Here is a 19,115-nt window from a genome sequence, read left to right as displayed (position 1 = left end):
GAAAACCAAACCTATACAAATTTAGAACTGATTAAGTGTGAGGAAATGGTTTGGGGTAAACTGTCCCTTTAAGGAACGACAAGAGGGTGAGTAAAGGATGAAAATTTACAATTAAATATATCGCCTAGGTTTCCCAATACTAGGTTGCAGCTGGAAGGGCATCCACTGTGTAAAACATATGCTGTATACAGTAAGTTGGCGGTTCGTTCCGCTGTGGCGGCCCCTGATGAAAAAAAGGACTAGCCGAAAGAAAATGAATGAATGAATATACCGCCTAGATCTTCTACCCCATGTCAGGTCAGGGTGTGTTTACCACTGACAGTAAGAGTCAGTTGCGCAACAAGGAAGCACCGTAATGGCTGTAGTAAACACACACAGTGATCTGATGCAGAAGACTCTTGTGAACAAACAAGTTTTTATATTTTATGGGGCACACAAATGTGTTTTTGGAGCTTTGTATGATTACAGTTGAACCGCTGAAATCACTCGGAATGTTTAGATTTTTTTCCTTTTCTGGACTTTGAAGGTCTCATGCTGATTTCTTTTTATGGAGGATGAGGGAGCTCTCGGATTTCATCCAAAACCTTTTTATTTGTGTCTCGAAAATGAACTAAAGTGTCAGGGAATTGAAACAACATGAGGCTGAAAAATTAATAACAGGATTTTGCTGACACTATCTTTTTTCAAAATGTATAACCCTGAAGGAAAACAGATTTATATAATAAGAATCTACAGTTGAAGTCAGAATTATTAGCCCCCTTTGATTTTTTTTCCCTTTTTTTTATATTTTCCAAATGATGTTTAACAGAGCAAGGAAATTTTCACAGTATGTGTGATAATATTTGTTCTTCTGGAGAAAGACTTATTTGTTTTATTTCAGCTAGAATAAAAGCAGTTTTTAATTTTTTAAAAAACATTTTAAGGTCAAAATTATTAGCCCCTTTTAAGCATTTTTTTTCGATAGTCTACAGAACAAACCATCTTTATACAATAAATTGCCCAATTACCCTATCCTGCCTAGTTAACCTAATTAACCTAGTTAAGCCTTTAAATGTCACTTTAAGCTGTATAGAAATGTTTAAAAATATCTAGTCAAATATTATTTACTGTCATCATGGCAAAGATAAAATAAATCAGTTATTAGAAATGAGTTATTAAAACTATTATGTTTAGAAATGTGTTGAAAAAAATCTTCTCTACGTTAAACAGAAATTGGGGAAAATAATAAACAAGGTGGCTAATAATTCAGGGGATTTAATTAATCCGATCGCAACTGTACATAATAACAAAGATGAGAAATCAGATACTTTCTGCCTCCGGTATCAAATGAAGCAGATTTGAAGCAATAGTTAACAGATTTTCATGATAAAGCAACTGAAAATACTTGTATTTGTTTCATACAGAGCCTGCCATACAAAAATAAAGTTAGCCAAGGGTTAAGACAAGAAATTTGGAGAAAAGTTTCTACAGTTTTAAAAGCATAATTCTGTGCGCATTTAATGTTACTGAAGGTGTATTTATAATAGTGACGTCTTATGAGGCGCCGTGTAGGATTTAAATCAAACTTTGCTTATCAACACACACATAAACACGTGCATATACACCTATAAATTACTCGCATATACACCTATACTTTTAGATGTTCAAAACAACATATATGAAACTTGTGTATATACATATAAACTTGACGCTCGCATACACCCACACACACGCGCACATACATATATACTCCATCCATGCAAACACACCGACACACGCGCACATACATATATACTCCATCCATGCAAACACACCCACACACACGCGCACATACATATAAACTGCATCTATGCAAACACACCCACACACACGCGCACATACATATAAACTGCATCTATGCAAACACACCCATATATATTTAATGACTTGTGTATATACATATATACAAGTGATTTCATATGTAAGTGCGCATGAATTTTTCACTTTAAACGGAAGGTATTTCAGTATAACAGGAAGTTATCTCAGTTCATAAAAAAGAAGTCATTTTAGTGTAAAAGTCACAGCCAAAACGAAATATATCATCATTTATAATTATAAGCCTGTATCAGGTAATTTTAATTAGCTGTGTTGTAGTGCAATCTATCCTATCTTCAAGCTTATAAAATATAAATAATGTGATTAATTGAGGTATTAGGTCTTTTGATTATTGAAAACATGACATGACTGCCCCAGCAAAATGTTTATTAAAAATCCTCAAATAAATGAAAGCAGTAGGTTTAATCAATACACGGTCACATATGAAGTATATAATATTATTTATTATTAGAATAAATACATTGTTGTCTAATATGATTTTCTGTATCGTGTCGCAATCCTTAATGGGTTATTTTGGGTCCACACTTCAGTCCAGAAGGTGGCAGGAATGCACATTGTTGGTTTGCCAGCTGCCATTAATCAGAAAATAAGACGAAGTAAGCTATTTTGCCACGTTTCTCCATTTGAATGACCATGATGAACAGTGATAGCGTTACGTTACAGACATAATTAACATTTTGCGAAATGTTCTTGCTTCGCCGACTATAATAAGATCCATATCTAATTCAGTGGAGTCAAATGTGTCCCCTTCAGCTGAACTGCAAACAGAATCTGAATTGCGCAATTTGTTTCGCCATCAAGGCCCGCAGTTCAAGACTGCGGTCACGCCATCTGCGGTTCGGAGAGAGACGGTCACGCTATCTGTGCTTTAAATTGTAGTGCGCGTCTACTCTGTGTTTTGCGGTAGACTAAAGACGCGTGTGTTTAATGCGCTGCAGTTTTATAATCTTGTTTCACTTTTATTCGCCTGACTATAACATCCTCATTGCAATTAGCACAAATAAATAAAGCACCGAAAAACGTCACGGCTATCAAGATCACTCTGAAATTCATGTTGATTTGCATGAGAAAAAAAATTAATTAATGCCTTCCGTTTGAACGGATATGCCTTCCGTTCACACTGAAAAGTTAACGCACATCCACATATAAATCACCTGCATATATGCACAACTTTGTATACGTTTGTGTATCTTGTTTTGGATGTTTGCTCGACTGTTTAAGGGGTGTTTATGCATGCTGGGAGTTGTATGTGCGTGTGTGTGTGGGTGGGTGTTTATGCAAGGAAGTTTATGTATGTGCGTGTGTGTGCTCGCACAAGGACCGAGTTTATATGTTTGTGCGTGTGTTAATGTGTGTGTGTATGCATAGATGGAGTTTATATGTATGCGTATGTTAATGTGTGTGTGTATACATGGATGGAGTTTATATGTATGTGCGTGTGTAATGTGGGTGTGTATGCGTGGATGGAGTATATATGTATGTGCGTGTGTTAATATGGGTGTGTTTGCATGGATGGAGTATATATGTATGTGCGCGTGTGTCGGTGTGTTTGCATAGATGGAGTTTATATGTATGTGCGTGTGTGTGTGGGTGTATGCGTGCGTCAAGTTTATATGTATATACACAAGTTTCATATATGTTGTTTTGAACATCTAAAAGTATAGGTGTATATGCGAGTAATTTATAGGTGTATATGCACGTGTTTATGTGTGTGTTGATAAGCAAAGTTTGATTTAAATCCTACACGGCGCCTCATAACGTCTTGTTTCTAACCACCTTGCATTTCTTCATGTCAGACATTGATTGTTTTCCAGCAGCATAAAGTTGAAGACGCCTTTACCTTTTTTTTATATTACTTGTCTTAACCCTCTTGCTGTCTCTGCGGATCTCTGTCTGAAAAGCCCTGCGCTATATGTATTAGCTCTTCCATTGGTTTCCGAGGAGAGAGACAGAAGGCCCACCCATAAAACGCTTGTTTCTTGCCTCGTAAATTATACTGGCGGCCTTGCTCAGCGCTAATGGGTGCGCGCCATTTACATTTCTATTTTTAGTGTTTTTGATATGGATGCAGTGTGGCAAAAGAAGGACGGCAAGATTTACACTGACAAACCCCCGAGAAGCAATGAGGAAGATTCCTGCCAACAGGGCCTGCAGTAAGAATGATTATTACTCTGGAATAGACAGAAATATCTTTCATTGTGCTGATTTCTTTTCTTTTTTTGTATCTAAACCGAATCTGCCCTTTCTTTTTTCAGTTACAGTCCTCCAGTCTCTTTCTTTTCAGCAATATTCCACCCCATCGGCCTCTTTTCCATCTCTTTTCTCTTGCCACAGTAACACTCACATGAATTATTCAGTTTGATGAAGTGAAGACAAACACAGGGGTAGAGAGGAACTTCGCATCAGCTACAGGAAAACATAGAAATCTCTAATACAAGGTGCATGAACATCTCTATTCATTATGGATTGTAAGTAGTGAATACCTCTGCGGTGACTACAGACTTTATAGTGTGTTAGTTCTTGCTCCTCATACATTTATGTGCATACAACGGCTCAAACCAGCAAATTCTGAGGTCAAATTTATATCTAGATTTGATTCTGTAAAAATAAAGAGAACGACTAATGGGTTGGATAAGAAAAACTGAACAAAGGCAATGTTACAATTTACAGACAATGTCACCTGTTATGATTTTGAAAAATAAATAGGTCAATTTACACTACCTGACAAAAGTCTTCAAGTCAACAAATAATAACTTGACTTCTAGATGATTATTTGGTATCAGAAGTGGCTCATATGAAAGGCAAAGGCCTCTAGATTACGCTTATTTTACCAAAATAAAATATGATCATGCCTTGATTTTTAATTATGTAATTATGACAAGAAGATCTGACTTTGCTTAGACAAAAGTCTTGTCACTTAACAGAAATAATGTACAGTATAGAATATAAAGTCATGGTGCAGTGAAAAAATAATGAATATTGTGTATGACTCCCATGAGCTTGGAGGACTGCATCCATACATCTCTGCAATGACTCAAATAACTTATTAATAAAGTCATCTGGAATGGCAAAGAAAGCGTTCTTGCAGGACTCCCAGAGTTCAACAAGAGTATTTGGATTCATCTTTAATGCCTCCTCTTTCATCTTACCTCAGACATGCTCAATAATGTTCATATCTGGTCACCAATCCTGGAAGCCCTTGACCTTCTTTGCTTTCAGGAACTTTGATGTGGAGGCTGAAGTATGAGAAGAAGCGCTATCCTGTTGAAGAATTTGCCCTCTCCTGTGGTTTGTAATGTAATCGGCAACACAAATGTCTTGACACCTTTAGCTGTAGATGTTGCCATCCACTCTCACATCTCTCGTATGCCCCATACTAAATGTAATCACAAACCATGATTTTTCCTTCACCAAACTTGACAGATTTCTATAAGAATCTTAGGTCCATGTGTGTTTCAATAGGTCTTCTGTAGTATTTGTGATGATTGGGATGCAGTTCAACAGATGATTCATCTGAAAAATCGACCTTCTGCCACTTTTCCCAAATGATCAACTAGAAGTCAAGTTATTATTTGTTGCTCTTACAACTGGGATCGACGACAAGTCTTTTGTCAAGTAGTGTACACTTAATTAAAAACTTTGTATTATGCTTATGGCCAGCATAATACAAAGGAAAAAAATCTTATTTAAGAAAATTCATGCATATCCTGAACACTAACAGTCAAAAACTAAGAATCCAAAACAAATGATCTCCATTTGCATAATTTGATGACCTTTCTATTGTTCTAAAATTAGGCACACAAAAAAACTGCTTAAGTTGTAAAAAATAATGCTAGAGTGTATAAAAACCAGCCCAGGCTCTTTGGAAATACATGACTCAGCCTACCTTTTTGCAAAATGTAAAATTCATTTTGTTGCACATTTTAGATGACAAATCCACTAGAGGGCGATGTCTATATTTTTTGCGAATTTGAAATACGCAACTTACGGTATGTTTTGTTGTATGTTTTAAACACGTCCTTCTTGTGCAAGTCAAACACAAGGTGGTACAGATCTTTGTACAGATCACCTAGCAAACTACTGACATAAACCCTTCCCTAAACAAAACCAATAGTGTTTTCAAAAGCGGACGTAAGGGAAAACGCCCAGTAACCTCATCGTTTTACCTTGATTTTACATCACTTTTATCTGCTTTGTGAAACCATGCTTGACCTGAGTCAAACCCGAACGCTCTGCATCCCACGTACAATACTGTACAAAGTGAGCTACCGAGCAAACTGAAAACACTGTAAAAGTTGTCCATATGAATATATCCAGGAGAGGCAAACTATATTACAAACAATGGACACCATTAAGTTAATTCATTTTCTTTTCGGCTTAGTTGCTTTATTAATCAGGGGTCGCCACAGCGGAATGAACCGCCAACTTATCCAGCACATGTTTTATGCAGCGCAACCCATCACTGGGAATACACCATTAGGTTCTTTTGTGGAATTTATTTGGTCTTGTGCAAAGAAATGCATGCAAATAATCCTTTACTCATCAATAATATGTCCTTGTAAATATCATTAGCGTGTTGCTAGCATCATACTGCTTACTATTGATCATTTTACCTAGAAACTGCAATCAAACATAGGTTTAAGTACATTTTTGCAATTTCACTAGGCTAAAGAACATATTTCCAATGAAGCTGTGTTGATAAAATAGGCGATGTTCTAGACAGAAACGGTGTCTGTTGTTCAAATTTAATCAAGGTATTACTAATAAAAGAAACAAGATCTACGGTTTTGCTTTAATATGCAATTTGCTTTATTGATATCTATGGTTTTGCTACAGCTTGTTCATGAGTGATAGCTACACAAGCATATAAGTGAGAGTGTGTCTCTTTGTGTCAGTCGGATGTTTCTGACATGTTTATCTCACCTTGTAGGTCAGCAGAGGTTTGATCTCAGTCAGCTGAACATCTTGTAGCTCATCCATCTTTGTGTTGGTCTGCACTACAACAAGAAAAAAATATTTATCAGACATGAGACACAAACACTTATTAATCTACTAAAACCGTTTATAGTAGAGGGTTGTCAATAAATTAAATGTTTTACTTGTACCCTTTTTCGTCATGAAATTAAACCGTTTTATTATTGTTTTCATCCAGTAAAGAAACCCATAAGATTGAAAAAGAATTCTCAGAATAACTGTATGTTCTGCAAGCTTTTTTCAAGATAAATGGTGTCCAAAAACCAGAACAACTAATTCGGAATTATAAACACAACAACATACGCAATATTATCTTTACCTTGATTAAAGGCCTCATCCATCAAAACAATACACTGGTCTGTTTTATTCCAACTAAGAATACTATTTACTATATACTGCAAAAAAAAATAACCAAAACAAATTACTTCAACTTCAACGTCAACAGAAAAAATTCTCTGAATAGTTTGTGTCATATTTGTCCACACAGCTGTGGGATGTTTTGATGTTCTGTTCAGTCCTTATTTTACACAATGCAATACAAGTGGGCTTGTACTCTTCAGAATCAAATCTGAGAATGTGACAGAGCTTGTGTTTTAAAGCCAAACACATGCTGGAATGAATAATTCACTTAAACATACTGTTTATTTTCTGCTATCTGTCACAGAATCATATTTTCTATACATTTGAGCTTTTTTTTTTTCGCTTACTCGATCATTAAACTGAAAAGTTTCCTGGAGTTTGCAGTATAAATATTTGGAAATGTGGAATCAATAACAGATACTGAGAATCTAAAAGGTACAGCAAATTTTTTTAATTTTGCAAACACTATTTTTGCTGATCCTCAATCTGAAAAAACTTCTGGGATTATCCAATCGTGAAACATAAATTAAAATTTACAAAATATTTGGCAGATGCTTCAACCCAAAGTGATTTAAAAATGAGTTCAGTAGAAGTAATCAAACAACATGCAAGTACAATGAGGAGTGAATCTTTTCTATTTCTAGTTTAACTCTTTTTATTGACAATTCTCAATCAGAGAGGTATTACAAGTGAGGGAAAGAAAAACCATATTACATTATTTTCACAGTGTTGAGGAAAGAAATACTGTGGGGTAATTTAACACATTCCTTACTCTCTGAACCATATTGAGATGAAAAGAAAATAAGTAAGTAAACAAAAACAACATCAAAAAAGGAACAAACAAACCAAACGACAACAAAAAACCCATATACACATATAATAATAATCCTAATATTAAATTAACAAATGACACCTAAATAGGCCATTATCATTAAATGTAAAATATCACGCAATTTCTTTTCCAAATACACTCTTAGATAAGTTTGCATCATTCAAAAGCAAGAGGAAAAAAAGAAGAAGAGAAAAGACAGATACAGACGGTTAAATATGCAAGATGGGATATATACAGCTATTTTTAAAAATACAACAGAAAAGGTTGCCAAGCTGTATAGAAATCCCCTGTTTTGCCATTAATTGTATATTAAATTTTCTCTATTTGAATGAACTGCAACAGGTCATACATCCAATAAGTAATTTGGCGAAGAAGGTTTTTTCCAGTTCAATTAGCTGGAATTGAGATGGCGTATTTGCGACCAAAACTTAATGTGTGCGACCAGGAAAAAATATTAAAACTCACTTGAGCGACTGACCCGTTTGAAGCTCAGAAAACTACAACTCCCAAATTTTCTTACATGTATGTTAACCACCAACAGTGATGTTTGTGATTAGCAGACACAACCACTACTTTTGGCACAACAAACTTAATCATAACTCTCAGATGACTTTTCTGATGACGCATGAACAGAGTAGTTTATTATTGAATCCAAGATTAGATTGGATTGGATAAGATCAATCACTGGTTATGCAAATTTTAACCACATTTTCTAAAATATGAAGGTGTTTTAAGCAAATTTATCTGACAGACGGACACAAATATGCAGACATATTCATTCTCATGAGTTTCTTAGTGCTCTCATCCTTCCAACAAAGTTTGTTCTTCCAAGGTAATCTACGAACATGTTCAGTGTTGCGAATACACTGCAAAAGCATTTCCTGCTTATTCAAATTTGTCATCAATAATGAAAACAGTTTAATATAGGCTCCTCTGAAACTGTGAATATTTCACTTTCATTTTATTTAGGCTAGATTATTATTTTATTTAACAAACCAACACAATCTCACGACAATTCGTGTTTTGGTGTATATAGCGGACTTGTTTTGAAGCGCATCACCTCAAATGTTATACGTTATTCTTGTTTACAGATAACGGACCAAACAAAGATACATTAACATTAAGATAGAAATTATAGCAAACGAAAATCGTTTCAAAAAAATAAAAATATATGAATTATATTTTTGTTTGTGCCCCTCCACTGTTCAACTATACGAGTGGATGATTTGTTTCGCTCTGAGGAATATAAGGATTTAATTAAAGCTTAATTAATGCTTAATAAAAAAATTGAAATTGAGAAAAGAAATATTGTTATAGCAACACTTGTGACTGCTCTGGGAAATAACGCTAGTCATAGAAGTCACAGGATGACTGTTTGTGAAGGAACGTGTATTTGTTACCCACAACCAGTCAAGATTTTATAAAGGAAAACAAAAGCATATTCTGACTTTCGTAACAGACAATAAAAATGGTGTGATCTGACCGGGGCTTAAGTCTAATGCAGCACACATTAGACTTTCACAATTTTGTGTAGTTCAGTAATTTATTTGCATTATTTTAACATATTAAGGATTTTATAGTATAAATATTATCATATTAAGGAACACGTTACTGACACCCCAGTACAATGATTAGTACAATCAAATCTAAGTATAATAATGTCTAACACTGTCAGGCAGATTTCACATTTGAAGCAGAACTCACTTGAGTCAATACAGACGCCTTCTGCTAAATTTCTCTTAATAAAAGACTCTCTGCAATGTAGCAGAGTTCCGATCATTTCTACCCTGTAATCAGTGTAGCCACCGTTTTGTTTTTAATTAACCTGGCAGACCTGAGATTGAGTATCAGCCCACAACAGCCTTAAGCGACACACTCTCAGTAAACAGTATTAAAAGCCGAGAGCCGAGGGGAATGTCTGTACAATTAAATCTGCTCTTTTCCGTTGCCTTGGGAACAGAGATGTTTTGATGAAATGGGTACAGTCTGCCTGCTAACTAATATATAAATGTTGCATGGATCCGGTCTGAGATTAACAGTTTGAAGGCAGAGGAATGCAGATGTGCACAGTGCATTCCGAAGATGAGTTTCTATTTTTAATTCCTCCATTAAAATCCCTTCCTGCATTTATTAAAAGCACCGAGACATGAATGATCATGCAAATTTTGTGTTTCATCTTTTTGCACTGGCTGCTAATATGAGAGTATGCAAACGAAGCCCAGCCTTTTCAAGGTGAGACCAAAAAAAATGTGATGTTTGTGATGAAATATATTTTGCCACTTTGGATACATCGAATAATAATAATAATAATAAGAATAATAATAATAATAATAATAATAATAATAATAATAATAATAATAATAATAATAATAAATAATTAAAAAATAATAATAACTACAAAAATAAAAATAAATTATTATTACTACTACTACTACTAATAATAATAATAATAAAAATAATAATAATCATCATCATCATAAATATAAATTATTAATAATAATATAAATAAATGAAATAATAATAATAATAATAATAATATCAATTTATATATACTATTAATAATAATTGATACGTTGTATTAATAACTTAAATAATTTAAACTTTAGAATTAATAGAACTTAGAAATATTCAGGTTATTGGCAGTTGTGTTCATCAAGACTTAATAGGCTATTTATTTTCAAACATAAACATTTAACAACTTAATCTTTCTTATGACATGCACCAAAAATATTATTAATTGTTTGTGGGCCTATTATTCGTTAACACTTTTTTCACTGTTGATATTAAAGTAGTAACTTTTCTACATATACAAATGAGACCTTATTGTAAAGTTACCTATTGTGTTATATTTTAATATTTCGTCAAATATAAGATAGTAGAACCAGTAGAACAACAAAAACAAGAAAACTGCAGAACTCCCCCCAAAAAATCAAACCTAAACTAAATCTAAACCATCTCTTCCATCTGCCAGCCCTCCCTGTTGGGAGATGGGAGGGAGATGATGCCTTCAATAAGTATGCAAAGAAGAATCAAGACTAAAAAAAAATAAAAAAAAATTAAATCAGAAAAAATTAAATAAGGAGGCAATTATCTAAAAATAACAGTACCCATATATGTTACCTGTTGTACTTTATCATTTTTTTGTAATTTAAATAGCTTGAAATTTGTTTTCTCTGAACAGTCATATAGAATAAGAATCTTTTTGTTATTTTACCTGTTAAAGTAACCCCTTTTACAGCTTATGTTGATATTATGATAACACTGTATATCATGGTAAAAACTTCCGCCTCACTTCCTCACTGTATATCATGGTAAAAACTTCCGCCTCACTTCCGCCTTTAGTGAAGTTTTTTTTCCCTCTCCGCTGTCGCCACTGGCTTGCATGGTTCAGGATCTGTAGAGCTGCGCATCGATGGATTTGCTCTTCAGTATTTGGACTCTCAGTAGTGATTATTAAACCACACTGAACTGAGCTAAACTGAACTGAACTTAAACACTACAAACTGAACTACACAGTTCCTATTTACTGTGACCTTTTATGTGAAGCTGCTTTGACACAATCTACATTGTATAAGCGCTATACAAATAAAGGTGAATTGAATTGAATTGAATTGAATTGAATTGAATTGAATTAAAAACTACAGCAATTATCGTAAGAAGAAAATGTAATACGCTTAATTATGATAAAATATTCCAATGTTAAAAGGAATTAAGTTGACCTGTTTGCAACAAAAAAGTGACATTTGGTAGGAATGAGGCATCTATGGAAATCTGCTGAACTCGTGTTGTTTGGTGGAATGACATGCTGGCGTGGCTTAACCCATATCCACTAGCCTCATCTGTCTGCTGTCACAGTCATTCTGACCTCCCTGACCTTGAGACAGGTCCAAACAGGACTGACGGCTGCTGTGATGCTCAACGGACTGAAACGCAGTGACCGACATTAGATGAGCAAGATGTGATATGATGACATGCAGTTTATGGGCCTTAAATCCTCAAAAAAGTGCTTATAAATAGCTGCACAAGTTTAAAGTGGTAAATCATAAAAGTGTACAACAGCTTGCTTTAATTGGTTTCCGATGCATTAGGATGTGTCATTTAACTTTTTTCAGAAATGACAAAAAAATAACGACGATTTACAAGAGACATCCACTTAAATGCCATTTGGTCAAATGTTTAGGTCCCACTTTACATTAAGTGGCCTTAACTAATATGTACTGACACTGAAACTAATAAGTCCTTACAATGTACTTATTGTGTAAATACATGTTTGTTTATACATTGTACTTATGCTTGATTTAATACCTGCATGTAATTACATCTGTAATTACGTTCTGCAATTACATCTATAATTAGGGATGCATGATATATCGGTGGCCATATTGTTATCGGCCGATAAATGCTATTTTTAATGTTGTCGGTCCGATGTCAAAATTAGGCCGATATCCTTAAGCCGATAGATTACGTAATTGTACAGAACTGCCTGCCTCGCGCATGCGTGAGTGAGTCGAACTTGTTCAGACTTGTCCAGTGCACTATAACGGAGCTTTCCTCACATTGTTTATTCCTTCAAAGTCCGTCCTTTCTTCATGTGGTATTGCTGTGCGCTAATATCTCAGTGAGTAACCATATTCCTTATCATTGTAGATATGTTTGGTTAAGTAAGTCCCATTTTTTTAGATATGTTTGATAGTGTCACTGTGTATTTTTGTTTAAATATTACGTGTAAACATAAAAGCAGTGATGCAGACATGCTAAACAACTTGTTGGCTTGTAATCTAATATGATTATTTGTTATTATCAACGAGTTGCTTGTCATGTGTTGTTGATGTAAGATTGTATTCAGTTTAATCGGCATATTTATAATAATTATAACGAGCGCATATATACCAGCATGCGCACACATAGCATTCACAGCACCCTAAACAGCAGCAGGGGAGACGAGTGCCAGTCGCTGAATCCAGCATAGGGGTTCTTAACCGTCCATCACTTTCTGTCTATATAATATGCACTGTGTTTGTCATAAAATCATCTGTGCTCAATGCTCAGGTGTTGTATCAAAGGCTGCATTTATACTGGAGATCTTGGTGGTCAATTCCGATTTGAGTCACTTTCCGAATTTAGTCACTTGAACAAGTGCAGTGTAAATGCAGCCAAAATTTGACTCCGAGGACAAATCTGACTCAGTTTTGTGTGCACGCGCATCACACAGCACCTGCAGTTAAACTTTCAAACTCACAACGGTTTAACATAAATCTCTCATCAATCATTTTTCCCGCAATTGACAGCAAGAACGAACATAGAAACATTGTCTGATTGACAAGTAGCAACCACATGTGTTCAAATGAATCTAAAACGCCAAATGGGATGAATTTATTTAAAGTAATACTAAAGTAAATACTAAAGTAATACGCATTTTCTAAAGTAATACTATCTGTATTTAGCTTTTCGTTTCTATTGTGTTTCTGATCCAACCCAGGCTCATTCTGAGAACGTAGTCCCGGGGACGTTTCTGGAGACCGCAAAATACGTAGCCGGGGGTACGTACGGCTGCATTTCATTTTTTTAAGCGAACGCTGCGGGGCGGTGTGACCCGTTCCCTTCGTGTGGAGGGCTTTCCCGCTGCAGCCAGTTTGTCCGGTTAGCTCTTAGTGTACTCTGGCGGACTCGAGGCGCAGAGAGGGGCTGACCACGACGACGACGACGACCGGGTTCGAGTCCGGGGAAGAGCGGTTCCAGGAATCAGGTAAGAAAACAAAAACAAAATCCAAAAAATGAAGCGAACAGGTTCGTCACAGGGTGAGAATGTGGTCAAAATCCGAAAACGTGGTAAAAATCGGACGAGGGCTTTTCTTTTTCTGGACGGCTTTTGTGAACCGTCGTTGGTCGGGTTTAGGGACGGAGGAGGGTGGGTCAGCCGATTGGCCGGTCGCACGGTCAATCATTCCGTCATGAAGACAGGCAGTGCGCACAGCGGCCTCTCGCGGACTCGCGAAAACAAAAACTGCACAAATACGTACCTCCCGGGACATATTTCGCGGTCTCCAGAAACGTCCCCGGGACTACGTTCTCGGAATGAGCCTGGGTTGTTCTGATCTGTCAAAACATCTCTCAAAACACTTTTTTGGACATTACATATTTATTTATCAAGAACATTTCAGCTGGTTTCAGTTCTTAGTTCTTCCATTTTCATTTTACTTAAAATTAATTTATTTTACTTGTTTGTTAATTCCCCTTAAAAACACATAAAGTCCCATTTTGTTATTTTTCCTATTATTTTTATACAGCAGTCAAGTTGCATGTTAATTTGCTATGCGAAGTAAAGGAAATAATTTCTTTTTTGGCATGCCGACTTATGTGAAATCATGAATGTAGGTCTATATAAATCACCTTGCAATTTTAACATTATTGCTTTTTTTGCTTTGAGTAGGCCATTCTAAGATCAGTACAAACTTTTATGAAGTTTTTAAAATAAAATCAGTTGGATACTGCATAAAAATATAACATTTTTAAATATAACGACTATTATATATCAGTTATTGGCTTCCAAATCTTAAGAGTTATCGGTTGTCGATATCGGCCAAAAAATCCATATGGTGCATCCCTATTTATAATTACACAATTGACCATCCCTTACACCGTAACCCAACCCTTAAACCAACCTATATCACCAAACATGTGCCTAACTCTACCCTAAATAGCACCAGAAGTGATCTGCAATACACTATGAACACATTAGTACTGTTTATATTTTGATAAAAGAGCATAGTAGTTAAGGCCACTTAATATAAAGTGGGACCAAAGTTTATTTGCCAAAAATCATTTGAAAACAAGAATAATTTTATGACAAAAAAATATTATTCTATCATTATTATAAAAAATATTATCAAACCACTGGGTTTTACACATTTCTGTAAAATCAGTTTTTAATCATTTTAAACAAAGTTCTTTATAATTCTTTATTTTAAAACTTAAGTACAGGTCAGAATAAGAATGTTATATGCTACATTTTTAAATGCATTGCTTCAGCCATATTGTAAATTGAACTTGATCCAAAAAGCAAAATAAAAAATCTTATCTTTGACCCCATCCAAAAAGGTCAGCAGTTTTAAAAACTTGTATAAGAGCAAAAGTTTGGTGTGCTTTCATCAATGAAATACCACAGCAGTATAAATATAAACTTCCATTACGTAAAAAGCACGGAAACCACTAGCACGTATTAAGATTTGAAAGCTTAAGGGTGGAAATCTCCTTTGCAGTCCCGGCAGCAAATCCGGATGAAGGGCATTAAATAATATTTAGATGAAGAGTGACACGAAAACAAAACAACAAATGTTCAGAATGCATGTAAAGACTTGGTTCAACTCCTTCCACTTCCGCATGCGATCTTCTAAGAATCTGAGCTGAGAGGTCAAAGGCCAGCCATGGCTTCTGATCGATCATAATCCCAACACAAAGTTCAAAGGATCTGGATCTGTTTTTTTTTTTTGTCAATATCTGTCTCAAGATTTCATACCAACAAAATCTGACTTGGATCACCAACGCAAGTTCACCAAACTATCAACTACAATCAATGTTTAGTTGTGGGTTCAGTGAAGTGTAAAACTGTTGCTATAGAGACAAAAGGGTCTCCCAAAGGGATGGGAAGGAGTAATGAAGACTGAACAGAAGATCGAGGCAGTAACCACAATTAAAAACCATAGGCCTCACGTCAGGTTTTTTTTTAAGTATAGATTTACAAATCAACTGAAGGTAAAACCCAAAGCAAACATCCTGTATCCCCATCTTCCCTTCAGTATTGCATAACTATGACATCTGAAGAAATGTGACTCATGTAAAAACACTTCCCAGGAGTCCTTCCTCCAATTTCACTGCGATTTTCTGTGCAAATGCGTATCCACACAGCTGTGAAAGGAAAATATCAGAAAAAACGATGAGAGCCATGAGTCAGATGGCAAAATTACTAAAGGGCAAGGCTGAATCGATTGCGTGGATGCAAAAAATATACTTTAAGTCCAAACAAGCTGAGAGTAATTTTCTTTATATGAATTTTCATTGAGTTGTTTCAATAGGATGCTGTTGGAAACATGGAAACACGCTCCAAGTATTCTGTTAATCAGTCACATATGGACAAGGAGGCCCTTCAGCCCACACACACACACACACACAACCTTGTATACCCTTGAGGGGGTTTTCCTTTCATCTCTGTTTATTCTTAAAAGACATTTACAGAGGAATGCATACCACGATTGTTTTACAGAGACCATAGAATACATCCATATTTAATAGTTTGCTACTGTGTTGTTACATTCAAGAAGACAAATTACATGGTTATAACATGATAACTGACAGATGAAACAGAGTAATAAAAAGGAAACAAAAACAACACAATATATAAAATGAACACTATTAAAATTTAGAATTATACATTTAAATATTCATTAAATAGTTTATGTGATATTATTAACATTGTTGTATGTTAAAGGCACAGTATTTCAATTGGGCTGCTAGAGCGCATGTATTCACAACAAACAAAGGAGAAGTTAAATGACTGCCTGATCGTGTGTGGAATCATTGCTGTCGTCTTCAATACACTCTACTAGGGGTGTGAACCTACACTGGTCTCATGGTTCGGTTACGATTATCATGCCATTGGCTCGGTTCAAAATCTCGGTGCATCACGGTGCATTGACGATGCTTTCCATACATAATTAGATTTTTTCTTCATAACGCATTCATTTTTTAAATTTAAATATATAAATATATTAATATTCATATATTATTTGTAATACAATTTTGTCCTTTAATACAAGCAGTCAGATATATGAAACCTCTAAATTTACCTGTTCAAAGATGACACTCTTTTTGAATGTTTTAAACAAAACTCCAATACATGCACAGAAGACAGCATGAGCATTTATAGCAAATAAACCAATGTAAATATTATCCTGCTTGCTTTTTGAGCGGTCATGCGAGGTCTTACACCCCTATGATCGGTCATTTTCTTCCCCTGCTCAACAGAAAGGGCTGCGATTGGAATGAAAGCGTTGTTCACCGATGAGTGAGGCGGGAAGAACAGCTGTGGTTTTAGTCTGTATGCGCATAACACACAGTCATCACAGGTAATCCGTAATAGACAAAATGGAGAAAACTCGCACCTCAGGCATGCTCGTGTCTGGATCCACAAGTGTCCGTTTTAACAGCCAAGAGGAGAGAAAAAGTTACCTCACGAACACGCCAGTGGGGCAAATGTCCAAAGTGAGAGAAAGAGGCAGAGATGGATTTTTACAGCATTTCTCCCTAGTAGTAACATAGCGGCTCGTGTGCTGTGCCTTCTTCAGTGTCAATAAGTGTCAGTTGAATTGTGCACAATTATCTACCTTTTAAGTAGTAGGAGCGTTTTATTTACTCTCCCTCACCTCCTTCGTCATAGTATTCTACTGCGACATTGCACATGGAGATAAATGACGTCAGTACGTAATAACCGGTTATGATCTATTACTGAACCGATATCGAATTGTCCCCATCTGCATCGCGGAAGAAACAATTAATTTTGACACCCTTACACTCTACAGCATGGTTTCTCAACCACATTCTTTGAGGACCACCTGCTCTGCAGATTTCCCTTATCTCTTTAACCAAACACACGTGATTCAGAACATCAGCTCATTAGCAGAGACTGAAAGACCTGTATTCGGTGTGACAGACGAAATAGAAATCCAAAACATGCAGTGTTGGTGGTCCTCCAGGAACGTGATTGAGAAATACTGTCCTACGGGATTCATGTTCACGTTCATGGATGAGCTAAAGTATTCCAGAATTATTATTATGGTAGAATGAAGCCGAGTAAAGCTGAAAGATGCTGAAGTAAAATGAGAGCACGAAAGCAGCAGAGCTTTTATTATGCCACAGTCCAACTCTTACGGTTCTTTAGCTCGTAATCGTTTTAATGTACATATTAAGATTCTGTTATAATGCTGCTCTGTGCAGTCTAATAAACAAACAACATAATAAATGGATTTCTATTGACCTTATTCTTTAATGCGGAACTGCACTCACTTTTGCGATTGCTTTAGAACTTCTGATTCAGTTGCTTATGGGAGAAATTACTAAAAATAATAAACAGCAGAAAATGGTCAAACTACCTGCTCTAAACAAGTGTGTTCATGACTATACATAAAAAGTAGAATAACATAATAAGAAAATATAGGCTTGCAACATCAACAAGTGTAACAAGCGGTTTTTATTGTCTAAAAATCAATGGAAGTGAATAAAACTGGAAGTCTCCAGCCAAAAATATTCAAGTGGCTGCGCCCACTCGTATGTAGAGAACAACGTCAATAAAACCAAACCGGAAATTGAAGTTTAATAAAACATAAGCATGGTGACACATTGACATGGTCTGTGTTACTAGTTAAACTGCTTATTTCTCTGGACCTGAACATTCTTTAAAACATTTGGAATAATGTAAGTACAATGTAAGTACATTCAGTATTAGTCAGAATTATTAGCCCCCCATTTATTTTTTACCCCAATTCCTGTTTAACGGAGAGAAGATTTTTTTTTCAACATATTTCTAAACATAATAGTTTTAAGACCTCATTTCTAATAACTGATTTATTTTATCTTTGCCATGATGACAGTAAATAATATTTGACTAGATATTTTTCAAGACACTTCTATACAGCTTAAAGTGACATTTAAAGGCTAAACTAGATTAATTAGGTTAACTAGGCAGGTTAGGGTAATTAGGCAAGTTATTGTGTAACGATGGTTTGTTCTGTAGACCATCGAAAAAAATTAGCTTAAAGGGGCTAATAATTTTGACCTTAAAATGGTTCATAAAAAATAAAAACTGCTTTTATTCTCTCTGAAATAAAACAAATAAGACTTTCTCCAGAAGAAAAAATATTATCAGACATACTGTGAAAATTTCCTTGCTCTGTTAAACATTATTTGGTAAATATTTAAAAAATTCAAAGAGGGGCTAATAATTATGACTTCAATTGTAATTCAGCAAAATATATAATGCCATTCCTAAAGGTTTTTGGATATTTAAATGAAAAAAAATGAAACATAATGTGCATTTAATATC

General features: G+C 35.2%; 1 protein-coding gene across 3 annotated transcripts in view; it reads right to left on the bottom strand.

Annotated features, from left to right (window-relative positions):
• Window positions 1-19,115, bottom strand: part of ndrg3a (ndrg family member 3a) — a 75,804-nt gene that overhangs the window by 38,766 nt on the left and 17,923 nt on the right. For 2 of the 3 annotated variants that reach the window (XM_056467815.1, XM_056467817.1), the window contains exon 2: window positions 6,778-6,851. In XM_056467815.1, the coding sequence (XP_056323790.1) occupies window positions 6,778-6,834 (57 nt within the window). In that variant the 5' untranslated portion in view covers window positions 6,835-6,851. The remainder of the gene's footprint in view (window positions 1-6,777; window positions 6,852-19,115) is intronic. The other variant, XM_056467816.1, reaches the window with a different exon arrangement.

The sequence above is a fragment of the Danio aesculapii genome, chromosome 11 (assembly GCF_903798145.1).
Source record: "Danio aesculapii chromosome 11, fDanAes4.1, whole genome shotgun sequence".
NCBI classification, from domain to species: domain Eukaryota; kingdom Metazoa; phylum Chordata; class Actinopteri; order Cypriniformes; family Danionidae; genus Danio; species Danio aesculapii.
This window is presented reverse-complemented; position numbering and strand designations above follow the sequence as displayed.